Source organism: Peromyscus leucopus, chromosome 15 (assembly GCF_004664715.2).
Source record: "Peromyscus leucopus breed LL Stock chromosome 15, UCI_PerLeu_2.1, whole genome shotgun sequence".
Lineage (NCBI taxonomy): Eukaryota > Metazoa > Chordata > Mammalia > Rodentia > Cricetidae > Peromyscus > Peromyscus leucopus.
Window position 1 is genome coordinate 60,533,855 of NC_051076.1, and position 27,050 is coordinate 60,560,904.

Sequence of the window (27,050 nt, forward strand, 5' to 3'; positions counted from 1 at the left end):
AGACCAGGCTGGCCTCGAACTCACAAAGATCCGTCTGCCTCTGCCTCCGAGGATTAAAGGTGTGCGCCACCACCGCCCGGCCTTCCTCCTATTTATTCTCTCTGCCTGGCAGCCCCATCTCTCCTTTCTCTGCCCAGCTATTGGCTGCTCAGCTTTTTATTAGACCAATCAGTGCTTTAAGCAGACAAAGTAACATAGCTTTGCGTAATCAAACAAATGCATCATAAACACATGTAACACTTCTTTACGTCATTAAACACACATCCTTACATTGTTAAACAAATGCAGCATGAACACATGTAACACTTCTTTGCCTAGTTAAAATAATATTCTACAACAGCTACCTGCCTCCAAAATCAGTTGGCACTGGAGGTGTGGCATGTGGAAAGGCACAAAAAGATAGTCCCTGGCTCTCTGGGGACAGACTCACAAACTCTACACTAGCTCATGTGACCTGTGGAGGATGAAGGAATCCAGCAGATGTACACTCCTAATAGCCCTTGAGTCTTGCCTCCCAAATCTGCCGTCTCTCCTCCCTTCTTGGGGTAATAGAAATTCTGGTTTATGCCTTGTAGCACACACCCGGCCTGCCGGGCAAGGTCCTGCTGGGCCAGGCTATGCCAATGTGTGCAAGTGTGCGTTCTGGTCCCTGCACACAGCTTTGCTGAGCAGCCGCTGTACACTTGGGTCAGAACTAAGTGGGTAGGGGCCATAGGCGAGTCGGGCTCCTCCAGCTGTGACAGGCCAGCAGGGAAGAGAGGCAGCATGGGATTCTATTTCTCAGTTTCTTCAGGAGAAGGAAACTCCAAAGAGACCTGGGAGGCTGGTAGGCCTGGGGATTTCACAGCTGAGGCAGGGCACTGGTGGAGCTAGGCCTTCAGAACAAGAATGTGGGGGAGCAGGAGCCGCTGTGTCTCGGGTTACGGGTACAGACAGAGTAAGAATGAGCAGATTGTATGCAGCAGAGTCGAGAGGAACCTGCTGCAGGAGAGCCTGGGCCACATGGAAGCCAGATGGGGCCTTGGCCTTGAGGCCACCAGCTGAGGAGCTGATACAGCTCTCTCCAGACACAGAAGGGTTGAGAACACCAGTCCAGCGAAACAGCCAGAGTGGAAAAGTCCTCATATCCAACATTCAGTTCTGCAAACTCCCATTAGTGAGGACAGACATGGAGGGCACCTGAGTAAGGCCAGCCCGGGAAAGCACAGGGTCAGAGGGCGAGCCGGGGGGAGACAGGTGACGAAGACTGAGTTCACGAGCATAGAAACAGAGTTCAAAGGCAGTTACCTCAGACACGCTCTTGGTTTTCAAGTCTGTCATACATGGCAGAAGTCAGAATGTCTGAAGAAAATGGGGCGGGGTGGGGACAGCCTGCGGGAGGCTTACACAGGGCAGTGAGGCCAGCGGCCGAGTGGCTCTGTGGAGAAGGGATGTGGCAGCAGCAGGCAGGAGCACCTCCTGAAGGGCCTCCCTTTCCAGGGAGCTGTTCTAGTCCCAGCCGAGTGCCCGGAGTTCCGAGTGCTCCCCCGAGTGCTCCCCGCCCTGTCCGGACAGTCTCTCTGCAAAGTGCGATTCTTCCTGACGCTTTCTTCCCCTAATGGCTCCCTCCCCCCAGGCTCCCGGAATTTACCGAGGCTGAGAAGAAGAGGATCAATGGCACCTTTGACTTTTTCGGGTTCAACCACTACACCACCGTGCTGGCCTACAACCTCAACTACCCTGCGGCCATCTCTTCCTTCGATGCCGACAGGTAAGGTGACCAGCGGGGCACCTGAGGCAGAGAGTGAGTGCCCTTTGCCCAGCTTGGCCTCAGAACGTACCTGACGGTATGTATGGACCCCGGGGTTTGCTTGATGGCTACGGCAAGTGACAGCCATCCCACACTGAACTGCCGTCTGCTCCCCACACGTCCTTGGTGTCTGTGTCGATAACAGGCCACTCTGCTATACGTGCGCTACGTAAATAGTGCATGCTCAGGGCGGAAACACTGGGAACGACAGTAAGACATTCCTGCACGGATGACTTCAGAAGTGATCTAGAGGACACCATCTATGGTTTTTATTATTATTTGTCATTGTTATTTTCTTAGTTGGAATTTATGTATTTAAACAGCAAGGGTTGTATGTATACACATAATCTTTATGTACCTTTTGGGTATGTGCATGTTGGTGTGTGCGGAGTAATCCTCCTGTCTCCACCTTCCCAGCACTGGGGTTACAGGCAGGAACTGCCATGCCCAGCCTCCCCCTCTTTTTAAAAACATGGACTCGTGCTTATAAGGCAGGCACTTTACGGAGATACCTCTCCAGCCCTTCTTTTGAATCTTTCCACACCAAGCATCTTTCTGGTTCTTTCTTCATAAACACGCCTTGTGTCGGCCACCCCTACTTGGAACCAGAGAGTCAGACCCTCTGCTTGCTCCGTTAGAGCCCTGCAGTTCTGAGACTGTTTCCCCAGAAACCTTCACCAGAGCCTATGAGACGCGACAGTCAGTTCAGCTAAGTGGAATCCAGAACCGCGAAGAATCTGGGGATGGAAAAGTCTTTGTCTACGGAAATACAGGGCTCGTCAGATACTTGAGCTTTGCGTCTTCCCCCAGCCGGCATTCCACACCATGAACTGTTCCCCCTTTCTCTTCCATCATTCCAGAAGGGCCAGGGATGTGGACATTTGGGGTGGCCATCATCTGATGCCCCGTCACTACACAGATGAGGACCTCTAGAATGGGGGTCATTAACTGGACGTAGGACTTGGGGACCATTCTCTGAAGGTAGCACTGACATTTCAGCAGGACACAGGACACGGCTGTGAGGTGCCCTGTGAACAGGACCCCGGAAGGTTAGGTGCCACAGTGGAGACCACCCCCTGGGGCTCGTAAGCAAGACCTCATCTTCACTTTGTGAACTTGCAGGGGAGTCGCCTCCATTGCAGACAGCTCTTGGCCAGAGTCCGGCTCCTTCTGGCTGAAGGTGACCCCTTTTGGCTTCCGGAGGATCTTGAACTGGCTGAAGGAGGAATACAACAACCCTCCAATTTATGTCACAGAGAATGGAGTCTCCAGACGGGGGGACCCAGAACTCAATGACACGGACAGGGTCTATTACCTCCGCAGCTACATCAACGAAGCCCTCAAAGGTGAGAGCGCCCGCCTCCACCCTGCCGGGCCCAGGAGCGCCCTTCCCTGCTGGAGCACCCGCGTCTGTAGGAGGGCAGTCTGGCACCCTCAGGACAGTCATGAGAAGGCCCTTTGCTCGAAGGAGCTGGAGCATTTGTTGGAGGCTAGAACCTGAGGTTTTTCCTTCCTAGACTTAGCTACCCCCAGCAGATAGAAGCCACTGCCTGAGCTGGCTGACCTTAGCTCCGACCTGAGTCCTCTGCAGCCTGTGGTCTTTCTTGCTCTTGGGCCTCTCTGCACATTACTTTCCTCTGCACAGCCAAGGGTTGTCTGGTGGCCGCCTCCAGGGCCTTTTGTTTCCAAGGCAAAAGGACTGGGAAAGTAGCAGTTGGTGAAGTGCTCGGTGTACAACCCTGAGAGCCGAGTTCAATCCCAGCCACCATGTGCAAAGCTAGGCATGGTGGTGGGTGCTAGAGAATGGAGGATCCTTGGGGCTCTGGTTGCCCAGCCTGGCCTACTTGTCTCAAAGAACAAGGTGGACAGCAGCTGAGGCTCACATCTGGCCTCTACATGCACCCACACATAGCCCTCACGTGAACACATAGCTACAAACTGTGTGTGTGTGATATATGTAAACCCCGGCCCCACAACAGCCTAGGAAATGGACCGGAGGTCCTATCACAGCTCAGATCTTTAGTTCTGCACACCCCTGCCTCTCCATGGGTAGGAGTATTTCAAAGTCCTGACTCAGACCAGTCCTCTGAGCTACAGAAGCTGGGAGATCAGCTCAGGCTTTCCAAGTTCCATTCAGAACCGAGCCTTTTTAGAGATACCGACGACGGCCCTGCGTGTCCACTAGAGAGGACCTGCTGGCACTCAGGCAGGGGCCTCAGAGTTGGAACTCTCTGCAGAGCAGGACAGTGGGGGCAACTACGAGCCCGGCTTCCGGAAGCCTGGCACACAGGTGTCTTGATGTGACGTGTTCATACCAGGCCTGTGTTTCAGCCACTGTGCAGGATAAGGTGGACCTCCGGGGATACACGGTGTGGAGCGTGATGGACAACTTCGAATGGGCTACAGGCTTCGCAGAGAGGTTCGGGGTGCACTATGTGAACCGCTCTGACCCGTCTCTGCCAAGGATCCCCAAGGCATCGGCCAAGTTCTACGCCTCTGTTGTCCGCTGCAATGGCTTTCCTGACCCTGCACAAGGACCTCATCCTTGTCTCCACCAACCAGAGGGTGAGGTGGCTCTGGGAGGGACCAACACTGAAGGGCAAGGGGGAGGGGGAGCTGACCTTTCCACCGCCTTCTCCTGCCTTTCTATCCCCTTCACTCATTAGCACGAGCTCCAGGAGCCTACAGAGACTCCCCAGAGCCTGTCTTCCCCCGAGACTGGGCCCTACTGTGGGAAGGAGATCTAGATTCCTCCAGTCCTACCTCTAAGGCACTGTGGCCCTTCCTTGAAAAGGGCAGAGGCTGCCAAGCAGTTACTAGGTCAAGTTAAAAGATTGTCTAAACACTGGGGCTGTTACTTACTGGGTGACTATAAACTATAAATGGCCATGACAATAAAAGACCGTTAGCCAATTCAGGCTGCAGTTTAGTTGCCCCGAGTGATGCTTGAAACGGGGCTAAGGATGCGCCTCAGTTGGTAGAGAGCTCACCTAGCATGCCCAAGGTGATAGGGCTCAACACCCAGCACCATACCAACAGGGTACAGTAGCTAGCATAGCCCTATAAGCTGAGCACCTAGGAGGTGGAGGAGGCAGAATTTGAAGTTCAAGGTCATCCATGGCTACTTAGCTAGCTTGAGGCCTGTCTGGGCTACGTGAGACCAGTCTCAGGGAAAAAGGGTGTGTGGGGTGGGGGTGGGGCACAGTGAGATGGCTGTGGCTCAGTCGGTCGAACGCTATGGCTGAGTACAATACTAGGAACGGGAAGGGGAACAGAGAACTCCTGAAGTTGTCCTCTGCCTCTCCATGAGCATCATGGTATGCACACGCACACAATCGTAAAACAAAAACACAGCACAACGGGCTGAGAGACAGCTCAGCGGTTGAGAGCACCGCTCTTCAGAGGACCCGGTTCAGCTCCCAGCACCCAGAAGGCAGTTCACAGCTGTCTGTCTGTAACTCCAGTTCCAGGGTTTCTGACACCCTCACACAGACATCCATGCAGGTAAAACAGGGAACAGAAAATAAGAATAAACAAATTCATTAAAAAAACACAACATGGGGCTGGAGAGATGGCTCAGAGGTTAAGAGCACCGACTGCTCTTCCAGAGGTCCTGAGTTCAATTCCCAGCACCCACATGGTGGCTCACAACCATCTGTAACGAGATCTGGTGCCCTCTTCTGTACACATAATAAAAATCTTAAAAAAAAAAAAAAAACACAACAGCGAGGGAGACCCATGATGACACACAGTGTTGAGTGAGCTTGCTTTTGCTGTGTGTGTTTCGGGGGTGGAGTAGGGGGTGGGGGGTACTATGCAGCCTCTGGACTGCAGGGATCAGTGAGACCCTTCCAGAGTGGTAGCTAACAGTGCCAGAGCCTGAGCCCCCCATTGTCCTCTCCTAGATGCTGGACCGACTGCCAGCCCTGTGAAGACGGAAGTGCCCTTCCTGGGGCTGATGCTGGGCATCACAGAAGCACAGACAGCGTTGTACGTACTCTTCGCCCTTCTGCTACTTGGGGTCTGTAGCTTGGCCTTTCTGTTATACAAATACTGCAAGCGCTCCAAGCAACGGGAAACACAGCCAAGCCAACTCAATCTGAGTCCAGTTTCCTCCTTCTGACCAGTCTCCACCTCCTCACTTGTGCAGAGATGCCCGGTTTCTTTGGACAGGTAGCCTGTGGGCACAGACGACTCCTGCCCACAGTGGACCTCCTCGTCAAGGCTTCCTGCACTGTGGGAGACGATTTCCATCTTGAAGCTTTTCACGTTCTCACTTGAAATGAAAGCATCTTCAGCACTGGGAATTCTCCTGTGGACTCTGAGACCTGCAAAGTACCCCTGTGGAAATGCAGAGACCAAACTGTCTAGTGGTTCTCTGCGTTCATTTCAAGGTGTGATGGCAGACTCCTAATTAACTAAATAAGTAAACATAAAGCGCAGGTCTAGCCATGATAGCCCATGTCTGCCTATAATCCTACACTCAGGAGGCACTCCAGTTTGAGGCCAGCCCCAACCACGAGAGGGAGCAGGGGATGGGGGCAACAGAGGTCAGGGACATAGCATGGTGGCAAAACACTTGCCTATCAGATTCAAAGGTTCAATTCCTAGCCCCTCACCCCCAGTTTTTGGCTAATTTAAAAAGATTATTATGTGGTTAGAGAGATGGTTCAGCAATTAAGAGCACACACACACACACACACACACACACACACACACACACACACACACACACCCCGCTCTTCCAGAGGACGACCTGAGTTTGATTCCCAGTGCCCACATGGCAGGTGGCAACTGTTGGTAACTCCAGCCAGAGGATCCAACGCCCTCTTCTGGCCTCCCTAGAAACCAGGCATACGTGATGCACAGACACACGTGCTGGCAAAATACCCACACACACAACAATAAAACCTAAAAATAAGTAAGAGTGGCTATGTCTGCAGTTCTGCTTCTTACAGGCATCCGAACCTGCAGTATTTCCATAGAAACTTCCTACCCAGGAACTGGAGACGTGGCTCAGCAGTTAAGAGCTCTGACTGCTCTTCCAGAGGGTTTCAGTCTCAGCAGCCATACCGCAGCTAACAACTGTCTGTAACTCGAGTTCTAGGGATCCAGTGCTCCCTTCTGGCTTCTGTGGGCACTGTATTCATGTGGTACACAAACATGTAGGCAAAACACCCATCCATACAGATTGTCTTAAAAAAAAAAAAAAACAACCCTATCCAAAGGTTCTAGGACTAGCTTGGCAGTCAGGAACTTTTGGTGAGCGCACATCCTTTTTCCGTTGATAGGAAAAGCTGTCAAAGGGGTTTGTCTGGTTTTGTGTCTTTTGAAAGAGGCATCACTTGGCTGCCCTTGGCTGCCTTGGAACTCTATGAAGAAAAAGCTAGCCTTGAATTTTGGGTTAGCTCTTAATTAGGCCAGTGTTTGAGAATACAGGGATTACAGACATGCACTACAATACCCTAAATGTGGGTGCTTCCAAAACTGGGTACTGAGCCGGGCATTGGTGGCGCACGCCTTTAATCTCAGCACTTGGGAGGCAGAGGCAGGCGGATCTCTGTGAGTTCGAGGCCAGCCTGGTCTACAAAGTGAGTTCCAGGAAAGGTGCAAAGCTACACAGAGAAACCCTGTCATGAAAAACCACAAAACTGGGTACTGGGCATTTCTTGGACAGAAAGATTCATGATCAAATGTTAGCAGCTGGAACTAGAGGGATGGCTCAGCAGTTAAGAGCGCTTGCTGCTCTTGCAGAGGTTCTGAGTTCAGTTCTGAGGACCCATGATGGCCTACAATTATCCCTAACTTCAGTTCCAGGGGATATGACACCATCCTCTGGCTTCTGCAAGCACCAGGCAGCAAGTAGTATGTTTATATACATTTAAGCAAAACATTCATACACATGAAGTAAAAAGTCTTTTTTAAAACATAAACACTAAGAATATTAGGATAGCCAGGGGGTGGTGGCGCACGCCTTTAATCCCAGTACTTGGGAGGCAGAGGCTGCCAGATCTTTGAGTTTGAAGCCAGCCTGGTCTAGAGTTCCAGGACAGCTGGGGCTATACAGAAAAATCCTGTTTCACACCCCCACCCCATGCAAAGAATATTAGAATATGAAACTTAGACTTAGGTTTTGAAACGGAAAGATGTCTGTGAGACGGAAGACCTAGAGGATAAAAAGAAACACACTGTCGGGGCTGGAGAGATGGCTCAGCGGTTAAGAGCACTGACTGCTCTTCCAGAGGAACTGGGTTCAATTCCCAGCACCCACATGGCAGCTCACAACTGTCTGTAACTCCAGTTCCAGGGGACCCTCAGACAGACAGACATGCAGGCAAAACACCAATGCACATAAAATAAAAATAAATTAAAAAAAAAAAGAAAGAAACACACTATCTGACCGTGTACAAAAAATAAAGCAGTCTCAAGTCTTACGACCTGAGCTTGTTCCCAGGACGCGTTCGGGGAAGAACTGATTCCCACATATTATCTCTGACCCCCTTCCTTCCCTTCCTTCCTGCCCTAACTGTAACAAAAAACGGTTTTAAGGAGGCTGGAAGACTGCTTAATACTTAAGAGTGCTTGTTGCTCTTGCAGAGGATCTGAGTTTTGTTCAGTTCCTAGCTTGTAACCTCAGGTCCATGGGTTCTCAGACTCTTCTGGCTCTGGTGTGCACATACCCATATGTACATAAAAAAATAAATCTTGAAGAATAAAAAAGATTAAAGGACAAAATATTCACAGCATATGCTGGTAAAGGGTTTTCTTACGTGCACAGAGTTTTTACAAATCAGTAGGAAAAATACAGAAGTAAAACTGGAGGACAGTTTCAAAACAGGTCAGCACGGCCAGGAGCACGGAAAGACCACCTCACTAGTCATGCTGCGACCTTCAACCCCAGCCCTCGGGGGCAGAGAAGACAGATCGCTGTGATCCAAAGCCAGCCCGGTCTAGTGAGTCTGCGCTGAGACCTGTCTCAACGCCCCCTCCCAAAGTCCACGTTCGTTCAAGCTGAACAGTACACATAAATTCAACATTACCTCCATCTACGGTGTTGACAAGGATGAGGGATGCACAGATGGCGAGGGGGGTCCAGTCTCACACTGATGGGAGAGTACATCAGTTCCTACAGCCTCAGAGAGCATCTGGCATCCTTCATAATCTAAACCGCAAATATCATTTAAGGTAACAAACCATGTCCCATGGGTCCACTTCCTCAGTCAGAATACAGCTCCCCTTAGGGTGTTTGTACAGAAAAACCAAACAGGCAATTTTTGTTTTGTTTTAGAGATAGCGTCTCACTGTGTAACCTAAGTCAGCCTGGAACCCACTGTGTAGAACAGGCTGGCTTCAAACAGAGATCCTCTTGTTTTTGCCTCCAGGCTGGGATCAAAATCTTGTGTTATCACATCTGGCCTAACCAAGAAACTTTTTTTCCCTTCCATTTTTGGAGACAGGGTTACACTGTGTAGCCCTGGCTGTCCTGGAACTCAGAGATCTGCCTGCCCCTGCCTCCCAAGTGCTGGGATTAAAAACATGTGCCATCACTGTCTGCCTCAAACCAAGTAATTTTTAATAACCATGGAATACAACCAATGGTAATCAGTTGGGTCCTTGCATTCAGCAAACTGGTCCAGACAGAAGTAAGACTGAGGCAGCCAGCTGTGTGTGGACAGGTCAAGATCTTCGAAACTGTAAGGAAGGAGAGAGATTCAGGGTAGTACATACAATATGATCCCATTTATTTAAAAATAAAGATTACATATTTGCTTATATGCATAAAATTTTTCTGAAAATTACATTAGAAATTATTAATAGAGGTTACTTCTGGGGAATGGTAGTGGGGTCCAATGCCAGGAGAGAGACACCATTTTCTCTATTTTGGAGCTTTTGAACCATGTGGACTTTTTAAAGAGATAAAGCTAAAGAGGAACTCTCTACCAAAACATGAATTATGTACATTTTAAGATTTGTATTTCATCTTCTTCAAGACAAGCTGACTTGAGGTACTTAATGTTTTTCCAGGATTCATACCCACTTGACAAGTATTTTTTAAAAAAATCATATATTGCCTCGCTATTGTGGAGACAGGATCTTATTCAGCCTAGGTTGGACTTGAACCTGTACCTGAGGATAAACTTGGTACTCCTGCCTCCTCCTCCTCCCAAGTGCTCGGACTACAGCATGAGACACCACCCCAGCTGGCTGCATTTTAGAAGACTGGATTTTAAATGAGTCAGTTACTAGAAATTTTTGAAAACTCACATTTTTGTTGTTTTTGAGACAAGGCTTTTATCTTGTAGCCTTGGCTGGCCTGAACTTGCTATGTAGACCAGGCTGGCCCTTAAACTCAGACTGCCTCTGAGCACTAAGTGCTGGGATTTTAAGTGTGAGCAAAACTCTCTTTAAATAATGTAACTATGATCAATGCAGAAGACTGGGAAAATTCAAGAGTACAAAGAACTAAGACATACGGCCATCCATTAACAATGTTTTCTTCTTTCTTTACCTACTCGTTAACTCACACAAAACTTACTCACAAAGCGGGACTCATCCTATGCCTAGGTCTCCTACCTTTTTTTTTTCACTAACACACAGCAGGCATTCAGTAATATGGCAAGTGCTGGATTAGTATGTACCGTTTCTCAACAGAAATTACGTCCACAGAGAGCATTTAGTTGTTTCCAGTTTTTAAGTTAAACTAGTAATTAGGTCTATACATAGCTAAACTTTTGCAATGATGATCACTACTTAGAAAAAGTTACTGTGTCAAAGCATGAGACATTTGAAGTTTCTGGGCATGTTTTCAGAAGGGTTCTGTTGTCCCCAGCAGCTCAGCAGCTCCTGCTTCCTTCCGGCCAGCACACCGTCCCACAAGCCTCCTACCCCACAGGGTTGGACAAAGTCCCTCCTCCTCTCACAGATGCGGCTGTCTTCTCTGACATGCGGTCGTCAGGTCTCACACATCACGACTTTTAGAGGAAGAAGCAGTAAGTTAGAGAATGTCTTCCGAACTCAGGCAGAACCGCAGTGAAGGAAGGTGTGTCTGCTCTTCCCTAGTCCTACCCTTTGGTCCTGAAGTGTGATTGCTGAATGGGAAACTTCAGCACAAACGTGAGTGTGCACACGAGGCTGCAGACTATCCATCCTCATCTGTTTGGCATCGATGAGAACAGATCATAAAACAACAAATGCCTCAGTGACCTAGGACACGTGGGACCTGGTGTCCGGAAGATCCAGAATCCCTGAACTCTCTATTTTAAAGGAAACATAGCCAGTTTTTTGCTGACATCTTCAGGGCAGCGCTGGGAGAGAAAAAGTCAGACAAAAGTGACCTTGATACAGCCCTGGACAACAGAAAGATGCTTACAGCAAAAATAAAATTATTCTCATTTTTGGAAAAAATTTTTATTCAAGGTTTAAGTAAGATCAAAACTACAAGATTTTGTTTGCAGCTGATGAGTGCAAAGAGAAATGCTAACCATCATTATCACCTGATAGCTAGTGGAAGAGCTCTAGGGTCAGATACCCAGTGACATACCAATTACTTTGTGTGGCTTAAAAGTCTTGCAGCAAAAAGTATTCTAAATGAAACACCGGGCTGGAAAGTTTGAGCAGGAACTGGTAGGTGGCTGGGTGAGCAGCAGCTGGTTACCCTATACAAGGACCTAGCATCCAGCTAGTTCCTATTTTGACTTTTTCAGGTTAAACAACTTGAACTCATAACCTCTAAGCAGAAATAAAGAGTGTACCCATGGTCTGAAAACATAAGCAGCCCCACTTGTCCAGCAGACGCTGGAGTGGCCTCCTGGGGAAGCAGTGAAGACTGTCCCACTGAGCGCGATCTACATCTGCTGCGTGGAGTTCCCGTTCCAAGTGTTATTCTCATCTTCGCCATCGTCTGGAGTCCTCAGTCTGTATATCTTCCCTTCCTTTTTAAAGTCCTCCCCACGCTTCTCCAGCACTCTTTTTCGGACTGGTTCCCTGGTATGGCAGAGGAGGAAAGGGGAGGTGACACAACCAGACAACACAAAGCTTTTTCTTCACACTTCTGCTGATAGAGGACCGGGACCGGCAACCATATTTTGTTTTTAGCTCAACAATGAATTCTATGGGCAATATTTGTATCTCTTCCTGCAATAATTGATTTTATTAGCCTTTACTAATTTAATCTCCTCAGTTCTGTAAGTCAACCAGTCAAATCATGTCCATTTTCCTGATGACTTACTAAACCTCAGAACATGATCATTTGCTAGCTAGATTTCAAAACCTCATACAAGCGGACACACATACTAAGATATAACTTACAGACCACCCTAGAGGCTATACAAAGCTCCAGCTGTATTTAACTGCTAGAAATGGCCAGTCATTTGCAATCCTTTCAAAACCTTTACAGTGACTTACAACCAAGAAGAAATAAGACTTCCTATCTGAAAACAGGAAGGAAAGAGTCTAAATTTAAACAATTATTTGTTTGTTTTTGTAGACAGGGTCTCTCTGTAGCCTCAGCTGTCCTGGAATTCTCTCTGTAGACCAGGGTGGACTTGAACTCACAGAGATCTGACTGCCTCTTCCTCCCAAGTGCTGGGATTAAAGGCGTGCAATGCTGCCACTACCACCCAGCAAGTTTAAAGAGTTTTTTTTTTTTTTTTTTTGGTTTTTCGAGACAGGGTTTCTCTGCATAGTTTTGCGCCTTTCCTGGAGCTCACTTGGTAGCCCAGGCTGGCCTCGAACTCACAGAGATCCGCCTGGCTCTGCCTCCCGAGTGCTGGGATTAAAGGCGTGCGCCACCACCGCCCGGCCTAAAGAGTTTTATTAACAACAGAAAATGAAAAAATAGTGGAACACGAAGCCTTACCCTTTCATAGACACATTCACTCTCTCCTCTGCCTCAAGTTCAAGTCCCTTTCCCTCACTTGAGAAAAGTCTGAATGGTTCACTTGGCATCCTATTCCATACTATAGTAATCACAGAATTAAACATTTCTACCTACTCTTCAGCAAGACTAAGGATGTTATTGATCTTGTGGCCTAACACTCAAGATATAGGCCATATCAGTTAATCCCAGTATTCATACACCTCACCAATCACACAATCAGTGAAACACTGGACTAGGTGTCTCCAGACAGCAGTAGTGGCTTCCAGGGCTGATAGAGTTGCTACGATGTCTACCACAGGCCCAAGAGAAGTGGGAGTGTAGTGAATAACTGTACCCTAGTACTTGGGAAATGGAGGTAAGAGGATCAGGAGTTCAAGGTCACAGACAGTTAAGAGGCCAGCCTGAACTTCTCAAAAACACCTCACCCCTGCAAGACCAACGCTAACAGAGCGTGTTTAATGAGAATAAGCACTGTCGATGGTGGCCCCCTCCTCTTCTGGACAACACTTCCTGTTATCCCATTTAGATCGCGCGTCAGAGTACAGGCTACAGCTATCAGTGCTGTCTGTGCAACCAGATCTCCGCTCTGCAATCAATTAAGGCCAAAGTAAGGTTAAAGTAAGTCTCAGGGCATCGTTTTTCTTTTTCTTGTTTTTCATTTCCCGATTTGCTCAGAGTTTCACTGTGTAGCCTAGAAAGGACTCAAATTCATAATCCCCACCCTCCACCTGCCTGCCCACCAGGTTCTCAAGTGCCAGAGATTACCATGGACCCTGACAAGTCTGGCCATATTCAAGGGAGTATTTAGTTTTTCAGTGTGATTTTCTTCTGAGTGACGCAGACAAGGAAATCAGCCAGTAGATTAAAGAAAGCTCAGACTAAATTCCTGTAAAGAAATGATGGAAGACTATAAGCAACTAGTGGCATTGTTTTATGCAAAACATGGCTAGCAAGAAGGCCAGGTGTGGTGGCACAAACTTTTAATCCTAGCACTTGGGAAACAGAGAAGGGAGGAAGACACCAGGCTGTGAGTGTGATGTCAACCTGACCTACATAACAAGTTCCAGGCCAGCCAGGGCAACAGAGAGAGACCTATCTTAAAAACAGACGAACAACAACAAAACATGGCTACATGGCTAGCCACAAAGAGAGTACAGACTGGGAGGAAACACTGTATTAGTAATGATGGAATAGACAGAGTTCACTGACTTGGGGAAAAAAGAGGCAAAGCAGATTTTTTAGCAACTTTTTTCTAGCAAGGAGCAAGAGACCTACTGGACATGACCTGGGTATTTGACCAACAGAGAAGACAAGAACACATACCTTTTCTCTGACTTGGTGGATGACGCAGGGTTGGAAGGCTCTGTGGGTGTGGCTCTTGCTGACCTCTGTGCAGGAGGATTACTAAATAAAAAATTGCTAATCAGTCTCCATATGGCCAGGAATGGATAAAGCACCGTCCCCAGTAACGTCCAAAGGTCTCTACTGGAAGAATGGACAATGGATGTGGCTGGCCGTCCTGCCTAGAAAGGAAAAAATTAAAGGTAAACAAGCAAGTAAGGACTACATCAGTACAACTGAATCACACTTAGATGCTTCTTTTATCTGGAAATGAGACTCTACTGACTTTGTCTCAATCCAAGGGAGTAAAAATGATCTTCTTTTACTACTTTCCATGTGCCTACGAACTTGTGGGGACTCCCAGAGCTGTCTGTCTGTCTATCTTTGTTTCTTTCTATTTTTTGAGATGGGTCTGGAACTCACTCTGTAGACCAGACTGGCCTTGAACTCATAAAGATCTGCCTGCCTCTGCTTCTACCACCCAGCTACTGGGATTAAAGGCATGAACCATCACACCTGGCTAATTTTACTTTTTAAAAAGCAATTAGCCGGGCAGTGGTGGCGCATGCCTTTAATCCCAGCACTCGGGAGGCAGAGCCAGGCGGATCTCTGTGAGTTCAAGGCCAGCCTGGGCTACCAAGTGAGTTCCAAGAAAGGCGCAAAGCTACACAGAGAAACCCTGTCTCGAAAAACCAAAAAAATAAAAAATAAAATAAAAAATAAATAAATAAATAAATAAAAAGCAATTAATTTTATGTGTATATGTGTGCCTGAATGTACATATGTGCATCATATATGTACATGAGCCCACAAAGGTAAGAAAAGGGCATGGGATCCCCTGCAACTGGAGTTACAGACAGTTGGGAGCCACCATGTGGGTGCTAGAAACTGAACCCAGGCCCTCTGCAAGTACAGTCAGTGCTCTTAACTGCTGAGCCAGCTCTCCAGCCCTTATTTATGTCCCGAGACAAGCTCTCACAGTATAACTTACTATGTGAACCAGGCTGGCCTTCAACTCACAGAGAGATCCACCTGTTTCTAACTCCCATGTGTTAGAATTAAGGAGGTGTGCCACACACTGGGCTGAATCAACTCAAAAAAAAAAAAAAAAAGATTTAGTCTTCTTTTATGTGGATTAATGTTTTGCCTATATATGTGTACTATGTGTGTCTGGTGGCCAGGGTGACCAGGAGAGGACGTCAGAGCCTTTGGACCTGGGCAGCTGTGAGCTGCTGTGTGTGTGCAGGGAACTGAACTTGTGTCCTCCAGGAGAGCAGCACCTTCTCTAATTGCTGAGCCATCTCTCTAGCCCTGAACCAACTGTTTTTAAGAAAAGTCAACTTTGGCAAGAAAATTAACAACTTTGATAATAAAAGTCTCACTATCTAGAAGAGAAAGGCTTAAAAAAAAACAAAGATTAAGATTTCAAATCCAGTGAACACCATGAAACCATTCTGCTCCCAGGGCTGCTCCAAGGGTGAGGCCCCTCTAGTTTAGAGCAGGAAAACTGTACTGACCAGGACAAAGACTCGGCTGGCACTTCAGGTCGGACCCTGGCAACATCTTAGCTTTCTGAGTCTCTTTTTTCCATGAGGGATCAAAGTGCTACACCCACTGGGTGTGACAGCACACCCCTTTAGTCCTGGCACTCAGAGGCAGAGGCAGGAAGACCTCTTTGAGTTCAAGGTCAGTCTAGTCTACACAGTGAGCTCTGTGACACAATAAGACCCTGTTTCAAAACAAAAAACAAAAAAAAGCAAGCTATACTTGAAGAATTCAATGTTTGTTTTTTTATGTTATACACATATTTTTAATATGGTAGACAGTAGAGTCATAGGCTAACAGTCCACAGAGAAAACAATTCAATATTTGTTTCCTTCTGCTCATTTTTTTTGCATACTAAACAGTTGAAAATTCAAAGGTTCACAAAACATTAGCACCACAGATTTATGAGACAGAATAAGTGGCACTGTAAACGGATCCAATTTGGCTACTTTGTGTTTTCGTTACCTACGGCCTTCTCTCCCGTCAACAGTAAAGAGTGACCAAGCCCAGGGCTGGGGCTTACCGGCAGCAGCACCACGGAGGCACTGGGGGCGAGCTCCAGGTCCAGCAGCTTCCTCTTATAGTCTTCTTTGGTGAACTCCCTCCTGGGAAACATGGTTGCTAGAGAAAAATTACCATAGGTGTTGCCAACAGTCTGGAACAGAGAAGTGAACGTGAAACCTTAGAAAAGGTGCCTTTAAAAAGTAAGCTACTAACACTATGCAGCATTTGGGAGTCTAAAATGACTGCTAAAATCGCCTTAATTTATAAAGTACAATTAGACATAAATTCAAAAATCACTTAGCAAAAAATTGTTTTAAAAAGTAGTTGAGGGGTTGGGTTTTTAGCTCGGTGGTAGAGAACTTGCCTAGCAAGCGCAAGGCCCTGGGTTTGGTCCTCAGCTCCGGAGGGGGGGAAAAAGTAGTTGAGACATACCAAATCCAAATGGTTTAAAAGCTTTTAACATCTACAATATGACCACTGTCTTGCTTCATTCCAAGCGCTGCGGGTAAATGGAGGCTGTGTGGGGAAAGAGCTCTCCTCTGTGGACAGCTAGGTGGCTCACTGTTCAAAGTCCTTGCTGCCGGGCCTGACAACCGAGTCAGGTCCCCAGGGGGAGAACTGACTTCTCAAGTTGTCCTCTGACCCCCACATGTGCTGTGGTGTGCACATGCCTCCCCCACCCCACCCCCACAGTACTCAAAACAAGCAACAAAGTGGCAGCTGTGCCTTTAAGCCTAGCAGCAGCTGAGTCTTCACTAGCATTTGGCTTTTCTGGGACACAATAGTCAGAAATAAAAATAAAATAGGAAAAACGGTATCTGTAGAATATGCTGAAATGGGCTTGCCTATGTATTAAGTCGAAAATGGCCATTGTGGTTTTTTTTAAATGTATTTGGAGACATGATCTCAGTGTGTATGCCGAGCCATTGCAAATTTTTGATAAGAAATATGATAACAATCCAAGTGTGTGTTGGTGAGTCATGAGCCTAAGTTTTCCAAATGCACACCACAGCATTTCAGTCATTAAAATTACATTTTAATAATAGGTCAATTCTCCTTATGAATATAAGAATATGTAGTAAAGTACACATCCATTGGGTTCATGTACTTTTTTGCTGTTGTTGTTTTGGTTTTTTTTTCAAGACAGAGTTTTTCTGTGTAGTTTTGGAGCCTGTCCTGGGTCTCGCTCTGTAGACCAGGCTGGCCTGGGCAGGCTCTAATCAACCATCAGAAAACAAGAGAAACCACCTCCTTTCCAGAACAGACAAGTCCTCAGATCATTCCTCTTGTTAATTAAGCGCAGTAATAGAATTTTCCTGAGCCATTTTTCTGCTTGGGAACTTGTCCTGAAAGATTTTAATAACCCACACATCTGTCGTTATGAACTCACCTGTGCGGCAAACTGCCTTGCTTCTTCTAACAGAGCATCGGAAGGAAACTGATTTGTAAAGGAAGAACCATCAGGCAACCGGAACTGAATTCTTGCAACAGTGCTAGGAAAAAGTCAAGCTGAAGTCAGCACCTTCAACTGCAGATTCTCAAGCAGCGTCGTTGACCAGCAGACAAAGGGCTGTGAGACAGGTCAGGACACCGGGAAGGAGAGACTGACTCCCCGAAGCGGTCATCTGACCTCCCTGCATGCACATGGTGTGCTGCTCCCACCCATAAATACTTCTCTCTCTCTCTCCCTCCCTCCCTCTTTCTTTCTCCTTAAATTCAGCTGAGAGTAGACATGTCCTTTTTGAGGCAGGCATGATGGCTCTTGCCATGCTAAAGCCTGTCAACCTGTAATCCTATCACTTGAGAGGCTAAAACAGGAGGATCCAAAGTTAGAGGCAAGCCTGGGCTACATACCCAAGGAAACCATGTCTCAAAAACAACACAAGGGCCTGGAGAGATGATGTAAGCTCAATCCCTAAGCGCTTACCTCCATGGAGGAAGTGGAGAACTAATTCCTGAAAGCTGTTGTTTTACATTCATATGGACACCATGGTACACACACAACCCCCCCCTTCCAGGTCCCAAATAAATGTTGAAGAAAGTTTTTTTAAACCACAAAAACAAAACAATAAACAGAACCATGTAGCTATCACACTAACTAGATTATTTCATCACTTCCTAAAGTAACCCTGAGCCTATTAATAATCACTCCCATTTATCTCCCAGGCCCTAGCAGCCATTAACTGATTTGCCTAGTTGGAACCTCTCATCTAAAAGAATCATATTATATGTGATCTTTCAGAGCATTGACTTTTGAAAACATAATGCTGTATCAGTTCTGGATTCTTTTATTGCTGAATCTCATCTTAAACTGACAAAATCTATGATCACATTTTGGCCTGTTTGAATAACATGAGCATTTATGTACAGGTTTTTGTGTGGACATACTTTTAGTCCTGTATTGGCTGTCTTTATGTCAACTTGATACCAGCTACAGTCATCAAAGAGGAGGGAGCCTCAATTGAGAAAATGTCTCCATAAGATCTGGCTGTAACTTGTGTAGCTTGGTCTGTTTGTAGGCCCCTAGCAGCGGGACCAGAATCTGTCCCTGGCATGAGCTGGCTTTTTGGAACCTATTCCTTATGGTGGGATGCCTCGCTCAGCCTGATTGCAGCGGGGAGGAGCTTGGTCCTGTTCAATTGATACGTCATTCGTTGTTGACTACTATGGGCGGCCGTACCCTTTCTGAGGAGTGGATTGGGGGGGGACGGGCAGAAAGGTGGTAGGGGAGGGAATGGGTGGAGAGGAAGGGGACACTGTGGTTGGCATGTAAAATAAATTTTAAAAAATTAATAACAATAATAATAATAATAATAATAAAAGATCTGGCTGTAAGGCATTTTCTTTCTTTCTTTTTTTTTTTAATATTTATTTATTTATTATGTATACAGCGTTTGCCTGCATGTATGACTGCAGGCCAGAAGAGGGCACCAGATCTCATTACAGATGGTCGTGAGCCACCATGTGGTTGCTGGGAATTGAACTCAGGACCTCTGGAAGAATAGCCAGTGCTCTTAACCGCTGAGCCATCTCTCCAGCCCTGTAAGGCATTTTCTTAATTAGTGACCAATGGGGGAAGAGCCAGTCCATTGTGGTGGTGCCATCTCTGGGCAGGTGGTACTGAACTCTTTAAGAAAGCAGGCTGAAGGGATCAAAGCTGCTTCCTAAAACACAGACTTCACCAGCTCCTATTGGACCAAGAGAGCCTTCATTCAGTAACTGACAGAAGCAGATGCAGAGATCCACAGCCAAGTGTCAGGCCGAGTTCCAGGAGTCCAGTGGAAGAGAGGGAAGAGGGATTCTATGAGCAAAGGGCATCAAGATCATGATGGGGAAACCTACAGAGACAACTGAACCAAGCTCAAATGAACTCATGAACTTTAGACCAATAGCTGAGGAACCTGCACGGGACCAGACTAGACCCTCTGCAGACAGGAGACAGCTGTGTAGCTGGGTCTGCTTGAGGGGCCCCTGGCAGTGGGATCAGGATCTGTCCCTGGTGCATGAGCTGACTTTCTGGACACTTTGCTGACCCCTGATGTAGCGGGGAGGGGCTTGGTCCTGCCTCACCTGAATATACCAGGCTTAGCTGTCCTCCCATGGGAGAACTTACCCTGTTGGAGGAGGGGATGAGGGGTGGGGGGAGGCGGGGTGGAGGGAGTGGGAGGAGGGATGAGAGGGGATCTGTGGTTGGTATGTAAAATGAATAATAATAAAAGAGATGTGTGCCACGAAAAAAAAAAAAAGATAGCAGGCTGAGAAGGTCATGGGAAGCAAGCCAGTAAGTAGCACCCCTCATGGCTCTGCTTAGGTTCCTGCCCCGTTTGAGTTCCTGTCCTGACTTCCTTTGATGGTGAACGGTGATGTGGAAGTGTGAGCCAAACAAGCTCTTTCCTTCCCAAGTTGCTTCAGTCATGGTGTTTCACCACAGCAATGTAACCCTAACCAAGACAATCCTCTTGGGCATACATCTAAGAGTGAGTGCTGGGCTACTTGGTAACTCCATGTTTAATATTCTGAGGAATTACCTAATGTTTTTCTAAAGTGGCCACACCATTTTATAACCCATTGATAATGTAGAGAGGCTCCAAATTCTCTAACTCCTCACCAACATTTGGTTTTTGGTTTTTGTTTGTTTGTTTTGGACTTTTGAGACAGGGTTTCTCTGTGTAGTTGGTGCCTGTCCTGGATCTCACTCTGTAGCCCAGGCTGGCCTCAAACTCAGAGATCCACCTGCCTGGCTCTGCCTCCCGAGTGCTGGGATTAAAGGCATGTGCCACCACCGCCTGGCATCTTTTTACTTTTTATTGTATAAGACTTATACTTTTGTTAAATTTATCAAATATTTATTGCAATATCTAAGAAATTTTGATTCTATTTCTTTTTTTGAGATTTATTGTATTTTTATTTATGTATTTGTGTGTGTGTGTGTGTGTGTGTGTGTGTGTGCATGTGTGTGCATGTGTCTGTGTGAATGTATACAAGTACAGGTGCCTTAGAAGGCGGAAGTGAGTCTTAGATCCTCTGGAGCAATAACGGGTGGTTTTAAGCTGCCTGATGTGGGTGTTAGGAACTGAACTCAGGCCCTCCTCTGTGCCGTTTCTCTAGCCCTTCTGAGAAATCAAAATTTTAAAAAAGTATTTTTCTCAGACCAGGTCTCACCATGTAGCCTTGGCAGGCTTGGAACTCACTATGTAGATCAGGCTAGCCTCAAACTCAGAGATCAGCCTGTCTCCCGAGTCCTGGGATTAAAGGTGTATACCACCATACCCAGTCATAATATTTGGTTATGAAAGTTAGCAATTATCGAATATCAAAAAATACATAAATCCTAACCAAGAGCTGGGCTTGGTGCCCACATCTTTACACCCAGCAGTTTGGAGGCAGAGGCAGGTAGATCTCTATGAGTTCAAGGCCAGCTGGGCCTACTAAGCCAATTTGCAACTGCGCTTTGTGTGATGGCGCACACCTTTAATCCCAGCACTCGGGAGGCAGAGGCAGGCAGATCTCTGTGAGTTCAAGGCCAGCCTGGTCTCCAAAGCGAGTTCCAGGAAAGCCGCAAAGCTACACAGAGAAACCCTGTCTCCAAAAACAAAAACAAAAACAAAAACAAAAAAAGAATTTGAGTTGTTATTACAAAAAAAAGATAAGCTGGCTCCATAGCCAGAAACAAAGTCTGATACAAGGTTGATGTTTAATGGATGTTTGTCGAATGACCACACGAATAAACAATATTCAGAGGTGTATACAATAGCTTAATTTAAAAAGCACTGCTGGGCTTGTTATGGCTCAGTGGTTCAGCACACTGACTGTTCTTACAGAGGACATAGGTTCCAGCATCTGGCGGCTCACAAACCTCTGTAACTCCAGTCCCAGGGGACCCAAAACCCTCTTCTGGCCTCTGTGAGCACTGCATGCATGTGGTGTACACACATACACGTATGCAAAACGTTTATACACAAAAATAATTTAAAAAAGAAAAGCAGCTGCTGCAAAACCATTCTAGACTTTGAGTTGTGCCTAAATCTTTTCAAAAGTCTCTCTCTCTCAAAAACAATGCTTTTATAGACTACCAAGTAACAGGGTTTCACTGTTTGGGTCTGACTGGCCTGTGACTCATGAGCTCCATCTCCATGTCTCCTGAGTGCCAGGATTAAAGGCATGCACCACCATGCCCAGCTAGAGAATCTTTTAAAGCTGCATTTTCTTAGAAATTCTTAGTAACTAAGAGGGTGGGGTAGTGCATGCCTTTAACCCGAGCACTTGGCAGATCGCTGTGAGTTTGTAGCCTGCCTGGTCGAAGTATCACATTCCAGTGCAGCCAGGGCTGTACTGTGAGACACTGTCTCAAAACATAAAGTAACATGGAGAAAATAACTTTAAAAGGGGTTTTGGGTGGCCAGAGAGATGGCTCAGTGGTTAAGAGCACTTGCTGCTCTTCCAAAGGACCTGACTTCAGCTCCTAACACTTGTAAGGAAGCTCACAACCATCTGTAACTCCAGTTCCAGGGGATTTGACACCTCTGGTTTCTGAGAATATCTACACTCTCATGCATATGTCCACATCAGATACACACACCTGCATATAATTAAACACACAAATACATAAAAAACAAACAAACATAACAACAAAACCCAACACCCAATCTTGAGCTAGTGAAATGGATTCAAGGGTAAAAGCAATTACTGCATGAGCCTGGTGACCTTGAGTTGTTCCAGAAACCATCTAAAGGTGGAAGGAGAGAACTGACTCTACAAAGTTGTCCTCTGACCTCCAAATATGTCATTACACACAGGCACGCACACACGCACACGTGCGTTTTTTGATGGGGTTGGGTGGTAGAGATGGCTCAGTGGTTTAGAGAACCTGTCACTCTTGTATAGCACTCTTGTATAGGTTCAATTCCCAGCACCGACGTGGTGACTTAACAGCCATCCCAAAGGATCCAACACCCTCTTCTGGCCTCTGAGGGCACCAGGCACACAACTGTTATACATACATTCATGCAGGCAGAATACTCATAGATGTGAAATAAATAAATCTTTTTTTTTTTTTTTTTTTTTTCCCAGTTTTTCGAGACAGGGTTTCTCTGTGTAGCTTTGTGCCTTTCCTGGAACTCGCTTTGGAGACCAGGCTGGCCTCGAACTCACAGAGGTCCGCCTGCCTCTGCCTCCCGAGTGCTGGGATTAAAGGCGTGCGCCACCATTGCCTGGCGTGAAATAAATAAATCTTAAGAGAAAAATTTTAAAAACATTTTTTTTTGAGGAGTAGCTACATGGGAAAAAAAAGAAAAATGTTAAAAACTAAAATAATTATCTATTAATGTGTTCTTAACTATTTCAATTCAATATATAATTCCTTTAAAAAGGGAAGCCCAGATGATATTACTAAAATGTGCTATGTGTGCACTGTAGGTAATGACTGAAAAGCATGAAGAAACAGTATCACAAATGTCAGAGACGCAAGCATTTAAAATAAACTGCAATGTCAGTGGTTCCCTTGGGTAAGTAAGGCTAGCACTCAGCAGGTTCAGTTAGAGAAGGAAGGTCAGGACTTCTCCTGGCTCCAGAGTCTCCAGATGAACGGCCGGAGACACGGGGAAGCTCACCAGTGCGATCTGCTGCTTGATGCGCTCTCGAGCCGCTCTGTCCTCTGCCTTTTCTCGGCTTCTTTCTTCTAACATTCTTTTTGTTAATTCCTCTTCTTGTCTTCTTTTATAATCCAACATTTCCTTTCCAGTTTTTCTCCTTTCAATTTCCTTCTTAATCTCTCTCTGAATCAAAGAAAAGAACTATGAACCAAAGCTGTAATCCAGTCTTCTGTCCCAGATGTAAGGAAAGCTAATCACAGAACGTAGTTAAAGAACTTCATGAGATGTCTGCTGGTGAGGTGCTCAGTGAGTCAAAGGACCTGCCACCAACATTTACACTATGGACTCACACAATGGGAAGAAAAAACGGACTGCTGTTAAGTTGTCTGCTGATCTCCACATGTTTGCATGTGCGCCCGTGCACACACACACTAAACAAATGAATGAATGAATGAATGTCATTTTTTAAAAAGGAGCTGAAGAAGCCAGGTGGTGGCGGCGCATGCCTTTAATCCCAGTACTTGGGAGGCAGAGGCAGGTGGATCTCTGTGAGTTCCAGATCGGCCTGGTCTACAGAATGAGTTCCAGGACAGCCAGGACTACACAGAGAAACCCTGTTTTAAAAAACAAAAAACAAACAAACAAACAAAAGAGTACAATGTCCTCAGTGTAATCTATATTCAAGCAGAATTGTAAAGTCTTTAGTTTCTACAGCCTATGTGTTATCCTTCAAGGACAACATGGATCAATTATTTGTCTTGAAAAAAAGATAATCTATATGAGACCCCAAAGAGATGCGGCACAATTATTGTGAGAAAGATGAGGAGTACACCAGAATGCAGCATTAGATACAAAATTCAGGAGGATGTCTACAAATTTGACTTTCCTCAAATCTAGCAATTTTAGATCAACTTCCTTTAGCTAATTAGTACAAAAGGATCAATTCACAGAGGAAAGAAAAAGATTAGTCAATTATTCTTGGTAATTTACAAAAAGAAAATAAACAGGTGGGCAACCCTAAGATTTCTGGTCCAGCAGGGACTGCATAGCAATCATGACAGACAGACAAACAATAACCAAGATCCTAAAGTGTATACAGTATAACCTGAGTGCAGAGAACACATAATTTCCTTCCCCACAGGACAACACTGAGCTCTAAGGATATCACCGTAGGTCTGCTAAACTGGACAACACATCAGAAATTCCCTCAAGTAACAGAGAGTGAACGGATGCTAAGTGTGAGCCCTACCTGTTCTTCTTCCTTCCTTTTCTCTTCTCTCCTTTCTTCAAGTTTTTTTGTGAGTCTGTTTAAAGAACAAAGCACCAAGATGCATTCTATTATTCAAACACAACTAAGAATTTTATTGGGGCCGGCAGCAGGGGTGGGGTGCACAGCTTTCCCATCAGCACTTAGGAAGCAGAGGCTAGCTAGGAGGACACAATCAGCTGTCTCCAAAAGGATTTAGTTAGCTAAAACAAAGGGAAATATGGAAACCAAAACAGAACTCTCTGAAAGTACAACACAGTTTATCTGCACATCTCCTGTTCCCCACAGAGATCTAGGACCCCACAGGAGTCGTCAGAAGCCTGTTTCCAACCCTGTTTTAGACTAGATTTACTATTAGAGTTCTCACTTTTTCATGGTTTATCGGATTGATAGTGCTTGAAAAATATATAAATCTGAGCTGAAGAGATGGCTTAGCAGTTAAAAGCTTATACTGTTCTTGCACTGGACCAAAGTTTGATTCCCATAGCCCACTTCTTGAAGTTCACAACTGCCTGTATTCACAGCTACAAGTCGTGAATTTGAATGTTTATTTATTTATTTATTTCTGTCGTTCTTCTGTTCTGCAGAGCTGAGGATTGAACCCGGGACCTTATGTCTGCTAAGTATTCTAACATTGAGCCAGACTCCATTGTCTTTTTGTTTTGTTTTCTTTTTTTTGAAACAGGGTCTCTCTGTGTAGCCCTGGCTGTCCTGGAACTCACTCTGTAGATCAGGCTGGCCTCTAACTCACGAGACTCGCTTGCCTCTGCCTCCTGAGTGCTGGAATTAAGGGGACAATTAAAGGGGTAAATTTAATTTAAATTAAGTTCATTTCCTTTAATTAAAGGAAACTAAAAAAGCATTTTTAATTTCCACATAATATTAAAGGTTTTTATGTTGAGATTAGAAATATTAGCCATTTACTCACACTTTTTAATTACCACATAACAGATAAATTCAGTTACTGCATTTTTTTTTAAAAGATTTATTTATTTATAATGTATACAATGTTCTGCCTGCGTGTACACCTGCAGGCCAGAAGAGGGTACCAGATCTCATTATAGATAAGCCCTAAACTAGAAACTACAATAAGTCAGAGACCTTTACTATTAGTTCAACCAATAAAAAAAAATGACATTTAGGGGGCTGGAGAGATGGCTCAGAGATTAAGAGCACTGGTTGCTCTTCCAGAGGTCCTGAGTTCAATTCCTAGCAACCACATGGTGGCTTACAACCATCTGTAATAAGATCTGGTGCCCTCTTCTAGCATGTAGGAACACATGCCGGCACAACACCATATGTATAATAAAAAAATCTTAAAAACAAAAGAAAACAAACAAACAAACAAACAAAAAACCTAGGAAGAAAAGACCTTAGAAATGACATTTAGTAGTTATTCAGAACCCCAGCTGAGTGCTATGCATAATGTGAGCTGCATTTTTGTTCATCTGGAGCTTATTTTTCTTCTGATATAAAGAGATAAAAGCAAAAGTGACAGATGGACACACATGCTTGTACCAAAAGGACTCTTAGAACAAAACGTTCAGATCTATAGTTGACTGACAACTTCAAAGATACAGAAAAGCTGTACCCTAGTTTTAATTATCATGGAATAGTTGAATTATTGAGGCAATCAAAAATTTAAAACTGCAATTCTGAATCTTCATTTGCATTATATTTAGGTTTCGTTCATGTTAACAAAATAACTAGAAACTAATTTTTTTTAAACAAAATGCTTTCTACAAAAGTGAAAGCAAACCTTTCCACTCTAACGGTGAGATCCTCTGCTGGTCTCTGGTTTGAACATCCATGAGGTTCCTGGGAGGGGTTGTCACAACCTGAGCATTCTCCTCCTTAATTATTAAAAGAAAACAAAGTAAGAATATTGAATGTAATGCAACTTGTAAAGGAATAAACCATCTGTTAGCCTTGTCTCTGGATACTAGGATGACAGAAATGCACCACTGTGCCTGATGGAATGCCAGACAAGCACTCCACCAGCTAAGCTAAGCCCTCAGCTTGGTTTGGGTTTATCAGGTGTAACTGCATTTGAAAGGCTTGATACTGTCTGTCTGGGATGGTATAGTGAGACCACCCCACGCCCTTAAATGTGAAGTGAAGGAATACTCTTCCTGTACCTGCTGTAGTATCTGACTTTGTGTCGGAAGCAGCTGGTGTCTTACAAAGCTCTGTGTGTCTGGACTCAGTATTTTCACATACAGCATTAGGTTCAAATGAGGCAGATGGGGTAGATACTGAACTTTCTGACTGGTTGTCATCTGTCACCGATGTTTCACCTTTTGATGAGTGCATCTCGGGAGAAAAGAAATTGGAACTTAATGGGACACTTCATAGCCATTTAATGGTAGATGAATTATGAACACACATACACACCCAGAGTAGAAATACTAAACCCTCAGTAAAGACAAACAATTCAATTACAAGCTGGCCAGGGCATAATTTTCCTTCTTCAGTCCTGGGGGATGAGCGCTATCTCCAGCCCATAAAAGGTTTTAAAGCAGAGGGACCGTCTGGCCAGGGGAGGGACTCAAGACACTTGCCAAGGCAAGGCAGACATTCTGATGGGCAACACCACACTCTGGACTGGAGAGCTCACTCCTGTCAAGGGCCCCA

At 45.6% G+C, this 27,050-nt stretch overlaps 2 protein-coding genes across 2 annotated transcripts in view; one reads left to right on the plus strand and one right to left on the minus strand.

Annotated features, from left to right (window-relative positions):
* Lct (lactase) overlaps window positions 1-6,460 on the plus strand; it is a 42,672-nt gene extending 36,212 nt beyond the window's left edge. Inside the window, 4 exon segments of the mRNA XM_028874955.2 lie at window positions 1,616-1,750; window positions 2,912-3,135; window positions 4,121-4,354; window positions 5,695-6,460. Of these exon segments, the coding sequence (XP_028730788.1) occupies window positions 1,616-1,750; window positions 2,912-3,135; window positions 4,121-4,354; window positions 5,695-5,912 (811 nt within the window). The 3' untranslated portion in view covers window positions 5,913-6,460.
* Window positions 6,461-9,507: 3,047 nt separating this feature from the next.
* Window positions 9,508-27,050, minus strand: part of Ubxn4 (UBX domain protein 4) — a 32,504-nt gene continuing 14,961 nt past the window's right edge. Inside the window, exons 5-12 of the mRNA XM_037211047.1 lie at window positions 26,555-26,729; window positions 26,176-26,269; window positions 24,399-24,453; window positions 23,099-23,350; window positions 17,449-17,559; window positions 16,078-16,209; window positions 13,992-14,191; window positions 9,508-11,773 (exon numbers count right to left, since the gene is read on the minus strand). Coding sequence (XP_037066942.1) covers window positions 11,635-11,773; window positions 13,992-14,191; window positions 16,078-16,209; window positions 17,449-17,559; window positions 23,099-23,350; window positions 24,399-24,453; window positions 26,176-26,269; window positions 26,555-26,729 — 1,158 coding nt within the window. The 3' untranslated portion in view covers window positions 9,508-11,634. The remainder of the gene's footprint in view (window positions 11,774-13,991; window positions 14,192-16,077; window positions 16,210-17,448; window positions 17,560-23,098; window positions 23,351-24,398; window positions 24,454-26,175; window positions 26,270-26,554; window positions 26,730-27,050) is intronic.